This window comes from Pleurodeles waltl, chromosome 1_2 (genome assembly GCF_031143425.1).
Source record: "Pleurodeles waltl isolate 20211129_DDA chromosome 1_2, aPleWal1.hap1.20221129, whole genome shotgun sequence".
In the NCBI taxonomy this organism is placed as follows: Eukaryota; Metazoa; Chordata; class Amphibia; order Caudata; family Salamandridae; genus Pleurodeles; species Pleurodeles waltl.
In genome coordinates this window covers 1340150246-1340172263 of record NC_090437.1, presented here as the reverse complement: position 1 = coordinate 1340172263, position 22018 = coordinate 1340150246, and the positions used below count along the sequence as shown (strand labels likewise).

Here is a 22018-nt window from a genome sequence, read left to right as displayed (position 1 = left end):
GTGACCAGCAGTGTTATGTTAGATAAGATGACATACACGGTGCTCCCTTGCAGGTCACAGAACAGCTTCTGGACCTTGGAATCACATGAACACGTGCACATTCTACAGTATGATGCCCAAAAAATTCAGGATACCAGTTTGACATGCCTTTTGTCACCCAAAGCCGAGACGACTTTCCAGCTAAAATGCCCATTCATTGACTGACAGGATCTACATAGCGCACGTCTAGATTCTGAAATGTATTGTGGGGGCAAAATGAACAATTAATGGGGCCACAGAGGAGTTGAAGTTTATCGGGGTGAAAGGGTAACTAACAGATGGTATTTATGCGGTGTTATGAGTTTCTTTTAGAAGCTATGTAATCTTGGAGAAAGACACGAGGAGGGGAAAAACATGAAAAGGTAAAAATGGTTGAAAGTCGTTAACAAGAATCAGGTAAAATGAAAGGAAGAAAGGTGGAACGAAAGAATGAAGAAATAAAGACGCAGGGAAGAGAAAGGGGTGAAAAAGGAAAGGAAATGAAAGGGAGAGACACAAGGAAACGCGGAGAGATGGAGGAAGAAAGAAAGTAAAGTGAAGAAAAAGAGGGAGAAGAAAAGGTGAAGGAAGAAGAGAAAGAGGAGTCAAAGAAGGAAAGGATAAGGGAAGGAATGGAGTGAGAGAGGGAAGAGAGAAGGGCATGGGAGAGAAGACGGAGAGAAAGGTAGGAGAGACATAAAAGGAGAGACTAAGAGAAGCGAGGCGTTTAGTTGCTCCTGTGACTGTTGATGGATTGGCTGACTCTCACATCAATGGGTGACACTGCCTGAGCGCCAGCACGTGTTGAGCTACCCTTCTGCGCATGCGCTCGTGCGCGAGCCAGGCGGCGGCTCGTGGGAGAGGGAGGCCGGAAGTCGTAGTTCTTGCAGCGCGGGAGAACGCCAGCCAATGACAGGCCTTCTCTTGCCAGGCCGGCCAATCACTCAGAGTAAGCTCGCTGCTGATTGGCCGGCCTCCGGACGTGACGTCTTCCTCCGCGATGGCGCCTTATGAAGGCAGGTGAGTGCTCCGGGCCTGTGAATGAACTTCCAGGGGCTGCGGCCGAGCTCTGGCCTCTAGGGGCGGGTGAAGGTCTGGTAAGTCTCCATGCTCGTGTGTCCAGGAGGAGGTGCGACGAGCTGCTAAGGTGCGGAATTGGAATGCCCAAGCTGTCAGCGTGCTACGAGGGACATTCCACTGCAAATGCGTGACACTTAGAGTGACACTTTCTTGCCACTAAAACCAAGCACTCAAGTTCTTAGAAACCAATAAATATAAGACATTGCAATCTTTTGTATAATAATGAAAACTTGTAAAAATATCCTCAAACTGCTTCAAAACCCTAAAACGGAAGGCTAACACTTGCTTTTTACTGAACACTAAGGCCGTCTAACGGCCCTGCTGGAGCGGTGGCAGTCTGACCGCCACAAAAGCAGTGGTCCGACCACTTTGGCGACGATCAGACCCTCACATTATGACCGTGGCAGATTGGCCACGGTCAGACCGCGAGTTTCCCTCCACTGGAGGAACCGGTTGTGCTGAGTTCCTATCCCCCAGGGCACTGCATGCGGCACCACCCTCTGGATTACGGCCCCCCCCTCTGCCAGATTTTATATGGCAGTTGCACTGCCAGGTCAAAGCTGGCAGAGACAGGGTGCAGAGGGCCCCCATGGACTGCACCCTACGCACTGCAACATTGCGTCCAGCTCCATTATGAACTGGCGTCAATGTTGTAGGCTGTTCCATGCTGGGCCAGCGGGTGGAATCTCTGTTTCCGCCCAGTGGCCCAGCGGGGAACTTGTAAGGGGGCCCACAGGAAGGGACCCGCACTAGCGGCAACCTGACCACTGGAGTTTGGCGGGTGGACTTTTCCACCCGCCAAGCTCAAAACGACCCCCTAAATGTATGCACGTTTTTAGCAGCCTATCATATTGTGGGTAATACTATTTTAAAACAATGTGCATTTTTAGTGCTTTTAGTCGGAGGCTGCGACCTCGTAACACTATAATACAGAAATTAGTTTTTCCAAGTGCACGAAACAGGACTTCACAAAATCTTTGCAGTGATTATATTAACCATTTGAGGTAACAAAGAAGATTATTGCCTTTGGCCTGAACAGCAAGTGTGATCCTTAGCAGTCCTTTTGCAATGATGCGCTCCATGAAGTATTTATACACCTGTTCCTTATACGCTAGAATGGCCCCACTACCTCTCTTTTATTCTACAGCTGAGGCAGATAGAATCCTTCTGACATTCTGCCCATGTGAGACTCTCTGCAAGAATGCACAGGCTGCTGCACCCCATGCTTTATACATTTTCTACCTTTCGATACCCTTACTGAAATCCCAAGTGTTTCCCCTCCACCCCATGAACACCAGCACCCTGTTCTTCCACAGATAGAACAGGTTGTATATTCCTGCTATGCAGCACAGGTTATTTCCATTCTGGGCACCCCTCCATCCATCACACACGCACTTAGTTCCTAAAATAACCAACCCTATGTGTGCTAATACTGTAAATGCGATAACAAATATGAGGTTCCGGGGTGAGGGTGTACAGGGGCAGACTTTTAACCCATTCCTTACCGGCTAACAAGGTACAACAAGTAAAATGGTTGGTTGGGGTGGAGCAGAGGGAAGGAGCCTCTACTTGCCACTTAGGGATCCCTGTCAAAGACAACTTGGATCTGGTGTAATGGTGAGGTGGGTGGGGATGTACCAAGGCTGCGGAAGGGGGGCAGCACACCTTGTGCACTGAGGCCACCTTTGCTAGTATAGCACCCAAGGTGAAACTAAATTTGGCATTGTTGCTGACCCTTTCCCTCTCTGCGCTCCTTCCTCCTCAAGTGTTTTACACTTTAATTACCATTTTCCAAGCACTTTATATAACAGTACTGCTGCGGCGCTACGCTGTTTCTGTGGGAATAAGAAAACCTTGTCCATCTGCTTGACACGTTTGTGCCCTTATGCCTGCATGAGGAAACTAATCACACAAGGAAGATGCACCATCTATCTTGTGAACAGTACATCTCAGGGTTATTTGACGGGGTACGGTAACAGAGAGAGAGTAAGTGGGAAAAAAAAATTATGCAGAGAAGAAACAGTCGCCAGGGGCCTGGAATAAAAATACACGTTGAAAGCATGTTCGGAAATGTTTGTAAATTAGGCTTATTAGATGATACAGAGTTGAAACATAGAATAACCAAGTTTTTAAAACCCTGCATCAACAACTGTGTGCAGTATCAGAGAAGGACTGCAAGAATCCTGTGTGCAGTATCAGAGAAGGACTGCAAGAATACTCTGTGCAGTGTCGGAGAAGGACTGCAAGAATACTGTGTGCAGTATCGGAGAAGGACTGCAAGAATCCTGTGTGCAGTATTGGAGAAGGACTGCAAGTATACTGTGTGCAGTGTCGGAGAAGGACTGCAAGAATACTGTGTGCAGTATCGGAGAGGGACTGCAAGAATACTCTGTGCAGTATCGGAGAAGGACTGCAAGAATACTGTGTGCAGTATCGGAGAAGCACTGCAAGAATACTGTGCAGTATCGGAGAGGGACTGCAAGAATACTGTGTGCAGTATCGGAGAGGGACTGCAAGAATACTGTGTGCAGTATCGGAGAAGGATTGCAAGAATACTGTGCAGTGTCAGAGAAGGACTGCAAGAATACTGTGCGCAGTATCAGAGAAGGACTGCAAGAATACTGTGTGCAGTGTTACTGTGTGCAGTATCAGAGAAGGACTGCAAGAATACTGTGTGCAGTATCAGAGAAGGACTGAAAGAATACTGTGTGCAGTATCGGAGAAGGACTGCAAGAATACTGTGTGCAGTATCGGAGAAGGGCTGCAAGAATGCTGTGTGCAGTATCAGAGAAGGGCTGCAAGAATACTGTGTGCAGTATCGGAGAAGGACTGCAAGAATCCTGTGTGCAGTATCGGAGAAGGGCTGCAAGAATACTGTGTGCAGTGTCGGAGAAGAACTGCAAGAATACTGTGTGCAGTGTCGGAGAAGGACTGCAAGAATACTGTGGGCAGTATCGGAGAAGGAGTGCGAGAATACCGTAGGCAGTATCGGCTGCGAGAATACTGTGGGCAGTATCGGAGAAGAAATGCAAGAATACTGTGTGCAGTATCGGAGAGGGACTGCAAGAATACTGTGTGCAGTATCGGAGAAGGATTGCAAGAATACTGTGCAGTGTCAGAGAAGGACTGCAAGAATACTGTGCGCAGTATCAGAAGGACTGCAAGAATACTGTGCGCAGTATCAGAGAAGGACTGCAAGAATACTGTGTGCAGTGTTACTGTGTGCAGTATCAGAGAAGGACTGCAAGAATACTGTGTGCAGTATCAGAGAAGGACTGAAAGAATACTGTGTGCAGTATCGGAGAAGGACTGCAAGAATACTGTGTGCAGTATCGGAGAAGGACTGCAAGAATCCTGTGGCAGTATCGGAGAAGTGCTGCAAGAATACTGTGTACAGTGTCGGAGAAGGACTGCAAGAATACTGTGTGCAGTGTCGGAGAAGGACTGCAAGAATACTGTGGGCAGTATCGGAGAAGGAGTGCGAGAATACCGTAGGCAGTATCGGCTGCGAGAATACTGTGTGCAGTATCGGAGAAGGATTGCAAGAATACTGTGCAGTGTCAGAGAAGGACTGCAAGAATACTGTGCGCAGTATCAGAAGGACTGCAAGAATACTGTGCGCAGAATCAGAGAAGGACTGCAAGAATACTGTGTGCAGTGTTACTGTGTGCAGTATCAGAGAAGGACTGCAAGAATACTGTGTGCAGTATCAGAGAAGGACTGAAAGAATACTGTGTGCAGTATCGGAGAAGGACTGCAAGAATACTGTGTGCAGTATCGGAGAAGGGCTGCAAGAATGCTGTGTGCAGTATCAGAGAAGGGCTGTAAGAATACTGTGTGCAGTATCGGAGAAGGACTGCAAGAATCCTGTGTGCAGTATCGGAGAAGGGCTGCAAGAATACTGTGTGCAGTGTCGGAGAAGGACTGCAAGAATACTGTGTGCAGTGTCGGAGAAGGACTGCAAGAATACTGTGGGCAGTATCGGAGAAGGAGTGCGAGAATACCGTAGGCAGTATCGGCTGCGAGAATACTGTGGGCAGTATCGGAGAAGAAATGCAAGAATACTGTGTGCAGTATCGGAGAAGGGATGCAAGAATACTGTGTGCAGTGTCGGAGAAGGACTGCAAGAATACTGTGTGCAGTATCGGAGAAGGACTGCAAGAATCCTGTGTGCAGTATCGGAGAAGGACTGCAAGTATACTGTGTGCAGTGTCGGAGAAGGACTGCAAGAATACTGTGTGCAGTGTCGGAGAAGGACTGCAAGAATACTGTGGGCAGTATCGGAGAAGGAGTGTGAGAATACCGTGGGAAGTATCGGAGAAGGACTGCAAGAATACTGTGGGCAGTATCGGAGAAGGACTGCAAGAATACTGTGGGCAGTATCAGAGAAAGACTGCAAGAATACTGTGCAGTGTCAGAGAAGAACTGCAAGAATACTGTGTGCAGTATCGGAGAAGAACTGCAAGAATACTGTGTGCAGTATCGAAGAGGGACTGCAAGAATACTGTGTGCAGTATCAGAGAAGGGCTGCAAGAATACTGTGTGCAGTATCGGAGAAGGGCTGCAAGAATACTGTGTGCAGTATCGGAGAAGGACTGCAAGAATCCTGTGTGCAGTATCGGAGAAGGACTGCAAGAATACTGTGTGCAGTATCGGAGAAGGACTGCAAGAATACTGTGTGCAGTATCGGAGAGGGACTGCAAGAATACTGTGTGCAGTATCGGAGAGGGACTGCAAGAATACTGTGTGCAGTATCGGAGAAGGGCTGCAAGAATACTGTGTGCAGTATCAGAGAGGGACTGCAAGAATACTGTGTGCAGTATCGGAGAGGGACTGCAAGAATACTGTGTGCAGTATCGGAGAAGGATTGCAAGAATACTGTGCAGTGTCAGAGAAGGACTGCAAGAATACTGTGCGCAGTATCAGAAGGACTGCAAGAATACTGTGCGCAGTATCAGAGAAGGACTGCAAGAATACTGTGTGCAGTATCAGAGAAGGACTGAAAGAATACTGTGTGCAGTATCGGAGAAGGACTGCAAGAATACTGTGTGCAGTATCGGAGAAGGGCTGCAAGAATGCTGTGTGCAGTATCAGAGAAGGGCTGCAAGAATACTGTGTGCAGTATCGGAGAAGGACTGCAAGAATCCTGTGTGCAGTATCGGAGAAGGGCTGCAAGAATACTGTGTGCAGTGTCGGAGAAGGACTGCAAGAATACTGTGTGCAGTGTCGGAGAAGGACTGCAAGAATACTGTGGGCAGTATCGGAGAAGGAGTGCGAGAATACCGTAGGCAGTATCGGCTGCGAGAATACTGTGGGCAGTATCGGAGAAGAAATGCAGGAATACTGTGTGCAGTATCGGAGAAGGGCTGCAAGAATACTGTGTGCAGTATCGGAGAAGGAGTGCGAGAATACTCTGGGCAGTATCAGAGAAGGACTGCAAGAATACTGTGCGCAGTATGAGAGAAGGACTGCAAGAATACTGTGCGCAGTATCAGAGAAGGGCTGCAAGAATACTGTGGGCAGTATCGGAGAAGGACTGCGAGAATACTGTGGGCAGTATCGGAGAAGGACTGCAAGAATACTGTGGGCAGTATCAGAGATGGACTGCAAGAATACTGTGCAGGGTCGGAGAAGGCTTACAAGACCTGTCGGCAAAGGACTGTTGTAAAACAGCCAGGGCTGGTTGAAGGTAGCTGAATAGCATGTTTAACATGTAGGAATTGCTAAATCGTATTAGCACACAGTGTTTCTTGCTTAAATTTTAAGAAAACATTTGCGCGTAAAGAAGGGTAAGTTTATACTAATTATGGTAATACTATTGATATTGTCTGTTTTTTTAGTAATATACAGTCCCAGTTAAATGTTTCCTGATGGCTATGTTTGTGCTAATTTTGCGATAGATTGGGACATTGGTGGATGATGAAGGGTCACCTCACTGTGCCTCTTTAATGTTCATGGTCCAGGCTTAAAGTGGCACAGGCCTTCCCCCTCAAACAAGTTCATCAGCCATTATGAGGGACAACTGAAAGAAAGACTGAGCAGGAAAGAGTGGATACATTCATTTGTTTGCTATCCTTCATTAGCAAAAGAGTCTGCTGTATTATTCAGGCAGTTACTGCCCACCAATAACATCTTGTGATCTGCAGGTCAGGAGGATCGAACCCCAGCTATGTCAATGGGACTGTCCATTCCTCTTAAATTGTTAATTATGTTCCATTACGGAACACATTAGAAAGGCTTGTTACTTACAGTGCTTTGAGACTGCAAAAGAGGGGTCTGAAGTGCTGTATAATGCTTGTTGCAAGTATTAGCCATTTCAGAGTAAGAAAGGAAAATATTGACATAGCATTTAGGGCTAAGATATTGGGAGTCTCCCTCCTCATTATAAAGTGTTGGCATGCAGGGCTCAACACCTGTAGTGTTGATGCTCACAGCCACTTGAGCAAGCCGTATATCACCCATTAGTTTGCTGCTGTTACCTTGATAGGTGTTTTGGAGATGCTTCCGCTCCTTGCTGTCCAGTGCTGCAGTTTCCTACCAACCCAGTGAAGAGTAGTACATTTCCTATCTACAGCACTTGCATGTTGTGTCTGTTGTATCGTCTCCATATTGCCTGGGCATGTGCCATACAAGCCAGTGTGCTCAAAATACACTGCTTCCACACAAACAACTTCTGAACAACTTTTGAACAGGACATGAACCCATCTGAGTCCTCCCATCTTGTCCCAGACACTCAGGGTATCGCAGAAACTACTGGGGCTTATTAGAGAGACGAGCTGCCAGTCTCTCAGCACTTTGTGTTCCATTTTCATACCTCGGAGTGGAACTGAAAAGACATTTTTCAGACCAGTTCCTCGTATGTGTCCCTGGGAACCCTTTTTCATAGACTGCTCTACCTTGACAGTTTGGACACCGAACCTACAACACGGTTTATGCCCTTAAGATAGGACCACTCTGACATACAGAGATCCGATGTTCCCAAGTCATGAACCTCAAAAACTGGTGATAGTAGAAACAGACAAGACAAACCAGTAATCACACCACTGCACCCCCTGGAGCAAGACTTCCTGAGGGTGGTGAGTTTATAATGTGAATAAAGCCAACACCCAGTCATACCATGTAAGGGAGGCAAGTTGTGACCCTGAGTGATTTGAGGTGGTCACCGTTACAGGTACCTCAAACCAAACTGGACCAGGATTATTCCGTCCTCCAGCCAACATAAAGAACTGAAAGGTTTGGGTCTAGTTTTGGTGCAAAACAACCAATATATAGCTAGGTTTTGAGGAGTCAGTTTTTAATGCTGCAGCACTTAAAGGCCTGGTACTCTGAAACTACAGAACATAGGCACACCCATTGAGACAAGGAACATGTCGGGGACAATAAAAGGCTGACACAAGTTCAGCTTTCAAACTCCAAAATTTCTACAACTGCAGTACAGATATATAAACAGGGCTCAGTCTTCTAAAACCTTACTTAATGACCCCACAATCACTTCTAGGCAAGGAAGGAAGACCAACTAATCTCCACATCATATTAGGGGCCACTAGGGGCAGAATGGATTTCCCTACAGGAATCCTTGTAGAGTTGATAATCTCTGTGGCGCGAAGTGAGTCCTTGTTATTTCTAAGCAGCCCTATGTTAAAAAGTTGTCACGCTATGTGGCCCTCTTCTATTCAGCTTTTTCGTGCAGAAGCACCTTTAGGGCCCCTTCCATATCAAGTGAGCCTCCTTCTGTTTGAGTAGGTCCAAGCAGCACTTACAGAAGGATTCTGGACTCCAGCTCCTAGTTTCTCCACCTATCTGGGTGGATGAGTCCTAAGCTAGGCTTTCCTCTAGGAGGATGCAGTTCAGCAGTTCTTTCCTTCCATGGTATTCCACTATGTTGTGGTTTTAATGTCACCTTGCAGAACTATCATATTGGTGATGTTGACTGCAAACATCGTCAAGTAGGCGTGGAGTTCGGAGTAGTAAATCTGGTATTCACTGAATATATTTGCCCTGATGATCTGCTGGGTAATCTATGTAGTGGAAGCAATATTTTTGTAAGTCAGTATTAAAACCACAATATTGTGTCATACAACCCAGGCAGCAATCCTCTCTCCCATCAATCTACAGATCACCTTACAGGGTTGTTTGAGGAGCTGTTCCACCCCTAATCACCTGCTTCACACTACACTCATGTTTCTTCTGCAGCCCCCTTACAGGCAAAACAATGCTCCAGGAAATTGCAGCTCCTTTAAGCCAGTCACACAGGGTGATTTTGTATGCCTATATGTGGTATTTGCATAGTTCAAACCTAACCAAAAGGCAAAGAGAGAGCTCTACACCATCAAAGGCATGGTTACATTCAACTAATGAATGGAAGCGACAGTGGATTCTGAGAGTGAAAGTGATCTTTTACGTCATGGTGGTGTAGTTTTCTTCAGGGATGTGTCTTCAGCTCTTTCTTTTATTGGAGCAGGGTTGTGGTAGTCCCAATATTTATTGGTATGCTGTCTCAGATCGTTGGTGCACAAATGAAGAAGGTATATTGCCTTGTCTTTTTACACTTATTTATCATTTGTCTGTCCTGGCTGCGAAGGTGCCAAGAGCCACCAGAGGTTGTGAACATGTCACTGACAGATAGAAGTGCAGGTCGACATGGCTTTGTAGATGATGCAGCTGGTTTTGAAGATGGTGTGGGCTGGCAATGGGAGGCAGCCAGGGTGTTGGTTAGGTGGTCACATTTCTTCAAGTCTCTGAGGCATGCCTTCAAGGGATGGAAGGGCACTTGTGTAGTTTCATGTGAGCATACGAGGGCTCTAACAGCAGTTCGGAAATCACTTTCTGGGAGGAATTTTCTCACTTCTTTCAGTAAAGAGAGCTGAACTATGTCTTTGTGGTTTTTATGGTGATGAGCTATTTTAGGTTTGTTGCCAGAGTGAATCTGAGTGAGTAGTATTACATGGAAGTTGAGGTTTGGATCCATCCAGGTTTATGTCCTTGAGCCAGGTTTAGACTGGGTATTGCTTCTTTTTCTTGGTGAACAGTAGGATTTTAGTCTTGCTAGAATTTGGTTTCATGCAGGATGCTTGAGAGTCAGGGCTGAAAGACGTCCAGGGAATAGAATGGCCCTCCTCAGGCCTCCTAAAAGAGGGTGGCTGTAGTTGGACCATGGTAGCTGCAATGTGGAACAGATTATCACTCTTTTTAAAGGTGTTTTCTCATTCTTGGGGCACCAAATATTTCTTAGAAAGGTAATTGTCTATTCTCATACAAAGAATGCATAACAAATGTTGCTTTTCCAATATATCAATTCTCTTAAATCTTCTCCCTGAACATCAGGACTCTCAATACAAACAATAACAATTGGACCGTTGTGAGTAGATGGGTTCTGCCGATCTAATCCTGGTTTTCAACCTTTTATTGTGGGACAGCCTCATACGTGTGACTCACCCACGGTAAACTCAGGGTAAATAGACTGCTTGTGTTTACCACCAGTGGCCACCTTTTAAGATAAGGCCGCTGAGATGCAACAAAGGTAAGAGGCACTTGGCTCGTAACACATGAACACCTGTGTGCACGTGTGAGATGGCTGCGCATGGGAGATTCCTGTCTTGCACAGCCCGGTAACTGTGCACTGGCAGCCTGGTGCAGAGAGGACTCTGCAAGATTGGGAATTAACGTAGGTTAGGCCCCATAATGTTAGTGTACACTCATAGGGACATACAGTGTTTTTTACTGTCTTGTCTGCAGTGACCCTCCTTTGTACAGCTATGGTAAGGGCTGCCTTAGGGGGCATCATTGCTTCCCCTTGGCCTACAGACACCAGAGGCATGCCTGGGTGTAACCTGTATGAGAAAATCAATTCTGCAAGTTTAACAAACGTATCTGTGCAGCTTAAGGGTCAACCAGGGATGCCATGTTTCTCTGGCTCAGCTCAGGATCATAGCTCAGTCCAATTGTCACCCTTCAAGTTAGGGTGCAGTGCTAAGTTAATTACATTTCACTCCAGCAGCAGGAACAAAAGCCTCCCCCACACAAAGGGAATAATTAACAGTGCTTCCCTCAGCGCCTGAGAAGGAAAGGGGTGGGGAAGAATGCTCTGCATCAAATAACCAGCTGTCACACTGTGCCAGGGTTGGGCCTGCCTAATCCCACTAAACAAAGGAGGGAGCCCAGACCTCTGAAGCCAACCCAGGAGGGGGCTCCCTTTGAATATTTGCTGGGAAACGCCTTGGCAGTGATGTCAGGGAGTGGCGAAGCTGAGTCCCCAGAGCAGATGTGGCAAGTGACTCCTGGGTGATGCCACTTTGAAATGGCCCAGAAGGCTGGGCAGGAAGGTTGGGACAGGGACAGAAAGGTGCTGTGGCACCCTAGGATAGGCCAGAAGTGCCCCACTGCTGGACCCCTCCACCCCACTTAAAAGGTCTTGCACAGGAGGAAGAGCTCTATTGGTTTTGATGTTCAACCTGGACGCTGTGACTGCAGGCAGCAGCCATGGACAAATGGAAGGAAGAAAAGCCTAATGGCCATCAGGACAGAGGACACTTATTTTAATTGACCCCAGGACCAGTGAGGCTCTCAATAGGATCAAGGATGTTGGTCCCCTGACACCACATGAGGACTAGTTGGGAGAAAGGCTTGGCTTCTGCGCCACAGAGGCGAGAGGCCCAGCGGCAACCAAGGAGACAGGCTGGCGCAGGGAGCTTGTGAAACTGGCTTCCTACAAAGTTCATCATCTTTTGAGTCCAGGAGGCCTGAAGAAAGTGCACAAGGTGGCTAGGAGGAAAACAAGACCAAGAAAAACAGCCCAGCTAGGCCCGAGATATGAGCCTGCAAAGCTCATGGAGCTCCGCTGCTGGAGCCTCTGTAACACCCTGGGGTGGGCAAGGGTCTGTGGGTCACTGCAAGGAGAAATCCTGAAAATTGAGCTGGAAGGGGGCATGTGTTGGGGGCCCTCCTAAGCCTTCACCTGGGTCAGGGGACCCCATCACCAGGCCAGTTTTATAATTGGGGCCCGAGACCCCAGCTCCAGGCCCCCACTGGCAGAAAACACAGGGAACGCAGTCGCATTTCCCCTGCATCAGACAAGAGATGCAAGGGGCTCAGGACCCCATCCTGGGCCCCGCAAACCGAACGAAAGGGGGGAGTGCCGCCGTGTTCCCCCAGACATGGCTGGCCTCACTACTCGCCATACCTGGAGCCGGAGTCCGCCATGTGCCACAGCGCCCTGCCTGCAGGCGAGAGCAGGGCAGAAGAAATCTTCTGGGTCCCGCGACAGCACAGAGGAGTGCTGCCTGCGCGGGGAGGCTGCGCGGTGAAGAAACAAATACTGCGACTTTCCCCGGCCGAGCAGGTGAGCTGCTAATTAAATATGCTTGTGAGGAGCGCCCCATAATGCCCTGCTCGTTATCAAAATATTTGTGCTTTATTTCCAGTAATAAGTGCCTATATTCATGGTTGTATTTGATTATTGCATTTAGGTACAAGTTAATGTTTTGACATGTGGTTTGTTGAACTGGACCCGTTTAAAGGGTCAGAGGTGATTACGCAATGTCATAAAACGATATTTCCATCACTCATCATGTATATTTGTAAATCACTGCATAGTACTGAGTAGTGTGTTTGTGTAATAAATGTACTTTTCATTTTCCAAAAGAAAAAGTAGGGAGTGGACAATCATTTGTTGAGTGTTATTATTGCGTGCCAGTAAATGGTGATTACTCGCCCGCACCACCTCCCTTGAGGAGGCCTTGGAGTGCTCTGCTTCGTTACCCTGAGAGTGTCAAGCGCTACAGTGCGGTGTTTGGGTCTCAGTGGAGGGCAAATGTGGACCCATTACTTGTGCACGACACTCAGCTAATGGCCGGTTTTCCTACAGACATGTTTCGTGTTGACAAGCATTTAATTCTATTGAAAGTAGTTCTGTGGTGATAGTAAGTAAACTAGCATGAAGTTTCATTTACAACTGTCTCTGTTAACTGATGTAGTGTCTTTATTTTTCAGTATTTCAATTCAGTTTCCAGTGATAATTCAGGAGTCAGCCAGAGTCCAAAACTAATTATTTTTAGATTGACCAGTAATTTATGAAGATGCAGCTCCTTAACCTCAACATCCACATAAATATTACCAAACAAAAAAGTATCAGTCAGCGACTACCTCCCACAAGTTTACAAACAAAGCAAACTTCAGTTTCACGTGCCATGCCAGCATGGCCTGGTTTGTCACCCAGGCCATTCCTCGCACACTGCGCACGGTCGCTTTGTGCCCCTCTAAGGAGCAACTCCATGAAGCATGGCAGAAGCTGCAAAGCCAAGATCCCATCGCAGTATCAGCAGGACGAGCCAGTAACGGTGGCTGCCAGCGGATCCTGCGCCCCACATTACACCCCAGAGTAGGCCGCAGGAGGGCCTGGGACATGCGCTCCAAGGGAGAAGGATGGGTGTTCAGCGATTGACCTCGGTAGGGTCAGTCTATTGGACACTCTATGGATTCGGCTTTCCCCACTCACTGCTTTAATGCACTAGCTGATGCCTGCAAAGCAGATCAATGAAAGTGCTACTTCTCTTACTGTTGCCAAACCCTGCGCCACTCCGCCAATTTTAGCAGAATATCTGTGTTCGATTTGCATGGAAATAGGCTTTCATTTTACCTGGCAGTGCCTTAGATCTGCTGTTCACCTCTATAGAACCTGTTTTGTAACTTAAACATAGTAAAGTCGTCGTGGAAATGGACACTACTTATCATGAGGTAGCCTGAAATCAATATTGTGGGTCTTCGAGTGGCCTCTGGTTTGCGCGGTGCCAGTCTTCATTTAGTGTTCACAGCGGTTGCAACGAGGCTTCAACTAGTGCTGACAGTGAGCACTGCTGGGAGTCAAGATGAAGGATGCTGGTGGTCCTGTAACTCCCAGGAGGAATACTGCTGCTCATTCCCTTCACATGTAAATACTACTTGAGCAGCAGTGGTACTCCCTAATGTACATATCCTGCTCCTGGGCATATTATTTAGTCCTCATGTATACTAAAGGAATATTATTTTTGAATAGTAAGGGAGCACCGCCAGGAAGACACAGAAAAGATTTAGGAATCTCTTCCATTTCGGTGAGGGGAGCAACGAGGTTAATATTATTTAATATTAATGGTGTATAACATGGAAATACGGCCTAACTATTCATACCATAATGTAGACTTCTACATGACATAAACACCTTGTTTCAAGTTCAATCTCATCAATTCACAGATTACAACTTTAATCATCATTAAAACTAAAAAGAATCAAAAACTATTTTCTCACAAACTTTTTGCAAACCACGTTTTGGAAAACGCTACGACACTGGGGCTGCTTTCCAAGCCTACCACTGCCAAAGTTTGTGAATTAAATCTGTATCTATTCAGGGCGGACTTCTGTGAATGTAGATTGCTTACTTTTGTGGCTAAACTGTCGCTGTATATTTTTAATTTCCTTACCAAAAAAAGAAACAAGGTGAAACCTCTCAGTGAAACAGGGTGATGAGAAAACCAACAGAGACGTAGCAGACCCCACTCAGGGTCCACAGACCCAACTACCAAGCCAAGAATGCATTTATCTGGGGGTTGTCACATCCCAAACAACCCCCTGAAGCTACTCCTCTATGTTAAAAGGCAAGAACACAAGCATTTTACCACTGTTTGGCAGAAGTAAATTGGAGTCATGAAAGCCAACAAAAAGGGGTTCAGCAAAGGAAGGCCAAAAACTGGGTGGCCCGCAGAGAAGGCCAAGTCAAACTTCAGAGAAAAGGGAAATATTCACAAAAAGAGGGGGGGGTTTAATTTCCCTATTGATTTGAATCCAAAAGATTATTTTCTTCACACAAGACAGTTAAAATAACGTGTTTTCTTTACTCTTACTTTGGGAGTATCCCACTTAAAACGGGGGCATTGGCAGTGTATTCAGGGACGTAATTCAGGGGGAGCTGGAGTTTTCCACCCCTCGAAAAATGTATTCTGCAGTGAATAGTTTGGGACAAGCGCTTCCAGTCGGGTATGGTGAAGTGTCTGGCAGATTTCACCCGGAGTTTTATATTCACAAGGACATAAGCACGCACTCTGCTCTCTGTTTTGAAGGTCTTAAGTTAGAAAAAGATTGTGTTTTCAATACTTCTAACAATAGGCACTGCCCCTTAAGCCCCCCTCTGACCCTGCATCTCATATAAAGAATTCTAACAATGTACGAGCTTGATTGTTGGGAAATCTAAGTTCAGCCACCCACCCCCTCATCTTGTTGATCAGGTGACGCCCTGATTGTACCGCTGGCACCGAGGTGGCCACACCTTGGAAAGGTAGGCGCTGGAGGGGGCCAGAACCCCCTGTAGCACACGGGTGAGTCACGATGACTCAGGACCGACACCGCTCACCGCCCTCTCTCTGGAAACGAAAGTGAGAGTGTGGGGTGGGTGCAGCCCCCACCGAGCGCACACCCAGCCGCCTGCACTTGTGGCGGGACGCATGGAGGCGCATCGGTTCCCGGGTGAGCTCAAGCGCCAAGTGGAATGGATGAACTGCCAATTAGGCCCCTGGGGAGAGGTCCCCGCACAGATCGTGTCCCGCTTCCTCCAGGACTCTGTCCTCATCCCCAGGGCCGACACCTCCGCGGCGCTGAAGGACGGGGTCTTGCCCGAGGTGGAACGCATCCTCAAGGAGGTCCACCTGCTCGACGCGCGCTTTGGACCCGACTTCCAGAGGTCCGGCAGCTACATCGAGGGGCTGAAGGTGTCCGAGCCCGACGAGTTCGACTTCCTGGTTCCCGTGAACGGGCTGGACGAGAAGATCTTCGGCCTTGGTCCGAGCACCGTGGCTTTGCAAGAAGTGAGGCCGGATGGAAGCTTCGTGCCCGTGTTCCTGCCACCGTGCCAGAAGCACCAGGCCTGTGCCACCTGCGGCACAGGTGGGAAGAGTAGCCCGACATCCCTGTGCTCCTGGAGACAAGACAACGTGTCGGACCCACAGCCCAGCGGCGAGTGGCTGCTGAATCCGCGCAAAGTGATGAGCGTCTTCAAGCAGAGCGTCTCCGAGGCCATCAGGGAGAAACCAGGTGAGGGTCCGTGCCAGGGGCGGACTGGGGTCGCTAAAGACTGGCCCGCATTCCCGGATCGCCCCTTTCACGGAGCACCATCCAGTTAGTCTCATTGGCATATGGCCAGTTATTTTTATAATAATTTGTAATTTTATATAGTTTGAACCCCGCCCAAAGGCACCGGAGCAGTCTAAATGAGCACCAGTTACATTACACAAGATCCAATGTATTTTTTATTTTAGGGGAGATCAAATGATTTGCCCAGAATCACACGATGTTGAGCTAATGCTGGAACTTGAACTTAGTTCCAACGACGACAGCTCTGACCGTAAAGCTACATTCATTTGTACTCCTGGGAGGTTTATGCAAGCTCTGCCACTGAGAGGGAGGTGGGCACTGCCTCTTTGGGGCGGGGCGCTGTGTTAGCAGTATCTTAATATTTAAAAGCACAAGTGCTGCCGGGTGCCTTGTGCATCCAGGCAGCATATACAAATGTCAATATTACTCTTGTGAATAATGTTCCTGCTTAGAGAGCGAGATCAGAGTTTTGTTTAGTTTTGACTCGCCATAAAGTAGCGCAGAGGGTTAATGTACCTGCTGTAAAGACCAGATCTGTATTTTATGTTGATTATTGGGTATGTGAGAGAGGGGCTATGGAGAGATGAGGGACACTTTTGTTGGGTGGTAATGAGGGAATCTGAGGAGGAAGTCATGAGGTGGAGGGGAGGCACTAAAAAGATTTTGCACTGGGCACCACCAGCGCTAAACCCAGCCCTGCCCACACCCACTATGGCAGAGTATGACTCGGCTTCTGGCAGGGGAGGGCACACGAGGCACGGTGCTGAGGTGAGAATGCCCCACAGACCACAGCAACACCTAGCCCCGAGGCCTAACTCACAGCATGGTAGGGGAGTGCCCATAATACTGGTGCCACCTTCAAGTGACCTGGCGGGGGCTGGGGAAGAAAGCAAGTCTCTTGGGCTGGTTTACAGAAACCCTAAAAAACTGGCCCACTGGTGACCCTAAGGCACCGGCTCATTGCCCGACAGCTCGCCTCCCCAATCCGACCCTGTCCAGGCTGCTGGATCTCCAGCTCCAGTGAAACTAGCAGGCCTCCTCGGCTGCACACAGCCCTAGTTTTATATATTTCGATCCACAGGAGTAGAGATTCCAGGGACGAGGCTTGTTGAGTTTTCTATGATTCTTGAGAGGGCACAACCCTGCTACGTGACCAGTGCTTTAAATGGGCGGGTGCTCTCAGGTACTCCAGTACTTAATTTGTAAATAAAAACGTGCCAGTGTCCAAAGCTCTCCTCTGGAACATGCGGCGCCTGCAATTAAATGTGCGAACACAGAGTACTGAAGCAGCATAAAACTCAAGCCATCTCAGGGCTCTCTAATACGTTTACAGGCATTCCCTGCCCCTTCAGCTCACTCTTGCAGCTTTCTGCTTTCTCCCATTGTGACGCTTTTTTTCTTTCCCATATGTGTCTTTCCCTGGCAGTAAATGCTTGAGGCAGAAAAATAAGTGCAGGTGCTCCGCGTTGGAAACCTCCTGCTCAAATTAAGCACTGACGTACTCAGAACATGCCCTTCTTTCATTGTAAAGGGAAAGTACTGTCTTTCTCAACAGGGGTGCAGTATGTCTGGGCTCCAATGCCGACCTGGGCCGAGCAGAGTTGCTGTGTGGAATTCCGACCCACACAGTTATAAGGGGTTCATTGCCCCCGCAACCCACATTTACCAGATGCAGGAAAAACACAGCAAGTTTTACTGGCTGAAGATTAAGAATCTGGCCGGTAAAACTGCATTGCGGCCTAGACCTGTATCCCGGCCCCCACCCGACTCTCAGGAAAGGCATGGGCCAGCCCACAATCCTCTTTCCCTTATGGCAGCCCCCACTCCCCGCCCCCCACACACACACCATCGGAGGAGGCGGTATATGTGTGCAGTAACTCCCTCCGCACTGGGATTTACCTGTGGACCTTCACGGGGTACACCTGGGTCTGCACAGTTATTGCACATCCCATGGGGTTTAAACTCTTACTTACAGCACCGGGAATGATGGGTGTGGGGTTTGCACCTCCCCAGTACTGTGCAACTCATATCTGGGGCCCGGATGGGAGAGCACCAGCCTTCTAACAAAGTGGCACTCCGGGTAGTGACTGCCCACTTCTAGATTTCCATTGTTAGCTCTGGGATTGCACAGAACGATGTCAGTAAGGGGTCTAGCTACCAGCGGTGCAGCTGGTGCAGTGGCGCCAGCCGGCCCCTCACCAAGTGGGAGGGGAGGGGAGGGGAATGGGTGGTATTACCAAGAAGACAGAGGCAAGCGACAGGCAGGCACTGCACCCCCAGGTGATCTGAGACTGCTGTGGCGTGGCAGCATAGATTCAGTGCCCTGCACCCCCAGATGACCTCTGACTGCTGTGGTTTGGCAGGATACATTCAGAAACAAGCGTCAGACAGGCACTGCACCTCCAGGTGATCTGAGACTGGTGTGGCAGTATACATTCAGAAACAAGCGACAGGTGGGCACTACACCTCCTGGTGACCAGAGACTGCAGTAGTATGGCAACTAAAATTCAGTGCACTGCACCCCCAGAAGACCTGAGACTGCCGTGGAGTGGCTGCATATATTCAGAGGCAGGTGACAGGCAGATACTGCACCCCCAGAATACCTGAGACTGCTCTGGGGGGGCTGCTGAGAGCTGAGATACTTTGGCACGTTAGGTAGAAAGTCCCTCAGCAGTGCCTGAGCAGGAAGGCACCAGCGTGGAGCACTGCCAGTGAGCGCTCGGGGCCTGGAGCAGCCGAACAATTACAAGTTACCCAGCGTCACGGTACTAAAGATGCATCTATCGCTGACTCTGTGGGAGAACAAGGTGTGGAAAATTAAACAAATAAGGCGCGCAAGTAATTAATAACTTGTCATGCAAATCATGTCCTTGACTGAAAAAAAAGCAGAAAACGATGTCTTTTTGTGTACCATTTCAAATTAATTAAAATACATCTCATAAAATGAGTAAGGAAACGATATCCTGTTCACTGTGAACTAAAGGTTGAAGGAAATTGGTTGTTGTGAAATATAGAACATTTTAACAAAATTGTGTGGCAAGAAAAGGAGATGCAAAGCCTTCCTCCTCATTCGAGTCCGTTTGAAGACCTACAAAATTACATTTGCTTATATAATTGTTCTGATTTGTTTTCCAAAGTTGTGCTTATTAGAGTTTTATAAAACATGGAACATTTTGCAACAGTACATTGATAGTACAAGGCAGCGATATGTGCTCAGAATTCCTGCCTCTACTGTTACATAAAGTGTACATCAGCAGCTTAATGGGCGGATACAGTTACACAATCTGTGTTAACATCACACATATGTCTGTAAAACCAGCGTTAGTCCCAGCCAATGCTTGATTTGTAAATAAAAGCATGCCGGTGCCCAAAGCCCTCCTCTTAAACATGCGGCAATTAAATGCGCAAAAACGAATAATGATGCAGCGTAATCCTGAAGCCATCACGGGCTCCCTTAATCCATTTACAGCCACTCCCTGCCCCTTCAGCTCACTCTTGCAGCTTTCTGCTTTCTCCCATTGTGACGCCTTTTCGATTTTCTCTTCGTCTTTCACATCGGTGTCTTTTGCTCGCAGTAAATGCTTGACGCAGAAACATAACTGCCTGCCCTCAAAAATGTGCTGGTGTTCCGCACCGGAAAACAACAAGCACAAATTAAGCACTGGTCTCAGCCCCTCATCTCCAAGCTTACACGTGCCCTCCACTCTTGGGTCGCTGGTCCATACATTTACATTTTACCCAGAATAAAAAAACAGGCATTTGCAATGCTGCGGGTCTCGCATTATGTCGAGTTAGAGCTATTAGCGCAGTAAACTCATAACCGTACTTTTCTTGCCACATTAAATAAAAAAAATTCAAACGAGCGCAATTGCGCTGCGAAATAGAGAAAAGGTAGTCCAGTAACTATACTGAAAACATGGAGCCTCGTATGTTTCCAGTAGTTTACCGGTGCTCTAGAGGAGGGCTGAACACCGGAAAATGGATGACGTACGCTTGCCTTCCACTAATGAAATCAAACGGATTTTAAAATGCAAGCCCACGAACCAGTGAAAGTGACCGACATAACATGGGCGTGGTTAAAATCCCCCAAAGAAAGATTAGGAGAGGGACGCCCCTAAAAAGCACGTCTGGAAGAAGGTCACATTGTCGCGTGGGCTCTCATTATTCTAAATGAGACTACTGGATTTCTAGGTAGCAGGATCGATAACGGTGTGGGGGACTGAGTCTGACCCACGTGTAAAGAACTCTGTCACCCTAAATCCGGTTTTTGCTCCGGCTAACTAGCAGTGCCTCATTCCTCCCCTGTGGAAGGAATGATTTGGCAGCCGAGCGCATGACATCTTCGGAACTTCTCAGGGAAGTCGTGGTTACTCAGATCCAAACCAACTCTCTTATTTCCAATATGATCTCATATACAAATGACAAAGACAGTATAAGTTTTATATAATGTTTTAATAAAACGACTGTATTTTAGATATTAAGGCGTGAGCCGCAATAACCAGAACGATACAACACAGTAGGATTGTGATAGTTACCAGGAGAGTAAAACATAAAAACAAAGCTATCATATTGTCAAACAGTTTCTACTCTCCCTCTGCTTGTTCTATCTAGAGCACAGCATGTTAAGCTTCTAGTTTGCCTATTAGAATCACTATGGGGATATCAGCCCTCATACCTGAGCAAAGACCTGTGATCTTGGTTCAGCATCTGCAACGAGGCAGTCAACGTCAAGTTGTGGTTCCCTGGTCGGAATCTCCCTCTTGCGTGTATTGGGACAAGGAAGTGATTTTATAACTAACATGTCATCGTGATCACAAAATGTCCCTACGCAGGAATGCCAAGTCTAAACTCTTACCACGTCTATCGGCAATGTACCAGACTGTATCCTTGACTGAAGCACAGAGTGAATATGTTATGGAGAACTCCAGTGCTGAAGTAGGCAAAACAGTGTGATATGAATAAAAAACAACACCGTAGAACTGGCTATTTGAAAAATAACAGTACGAAGCCTAATAAAAAGCATGTAGAGCAGAGTGCACAGAGGCTCTAAGCTGTCAGCAAATGAATAAAATATATTCAGGGCAAAATGCACAAAGACCTAAAGCCTGAAGCTAAAGCGCAATGAATACGTAAAACTAACCACACTACACCCTCCCCTTGTCGGTAGCAAGTGGTTCCAATAATATAAAAGGATGCCCTAAATATAAACAATACCTAAAACAAGTATTTCGACAAGGTGAGAAGACAACAAAGTCATAAATTTAGGTAACATGTGGTCATAAAACCAAATTCAATATAGTGTCAATTTTGTAAAAATCCAATCGTCAGATAGAAGCAATAGAACGCAGGAGTTCCTCCACTTCGATATATGTCAATATCGGAAGATCCACGCCACAAAGTACCATGGAGCAGGTGTGATCCAAAGCCCCAAAACCATTCAGGGCGGCACCCCGTGCAGGGCCTATGAAAGAGACAATACCATCTTCCTCCAGGAAGGGAATCTCATAAACTGCCTCACGAAGCAAGCGCATCCGTAGTGCACAAGTCTGGGAATGAGCCCTAATCGGGAACATCAACAGATCAGTATCGACCATTGGAGGGCGCTGCAATGAGAGACAGAGAGCCAGTGCATGTTCAAACGAGCACCAAAGGCATCGAAACACGGGTTGCACACAATCCAAAACCGGTCTGAATGACAGAGACCAGTCGCACTCCAAATGTCCCAGGAGTGTTGCTCCAAAATGCTGCATCATGCGTTCACGACACAGCTGCGCTGATGGGAGCAGCAGTACAGGATCTCGTCGTG

At 47.6% G+C, this 22018-nt stretch overlaps 1 protein-coding gene across 1 annotated transcript in view; it reads left to right on the top strand.

The window, feature by feature from the left end:
* Window positions 1–15404: 15404 nt before the first annotated feature.
* The window catches only part of LOC138252003 (protein mab-21-like 3), a 130614-nt gene continuing 124000 nt past the window's right edge, over window positions 15405–22018 (top strand). Inside the window, exon 1 of the mRNA XM_069205698.1 lies at window positions 15405–16152. Within this exon, the coding sequence (XP_069061799.1) occupies window positions 15567–16152 (586 nt within the window). The 5' untranslated portion in view covers window positions 15405–15566. The remainder of the gene's footprint in view (window positions 16153–22018) is intronic.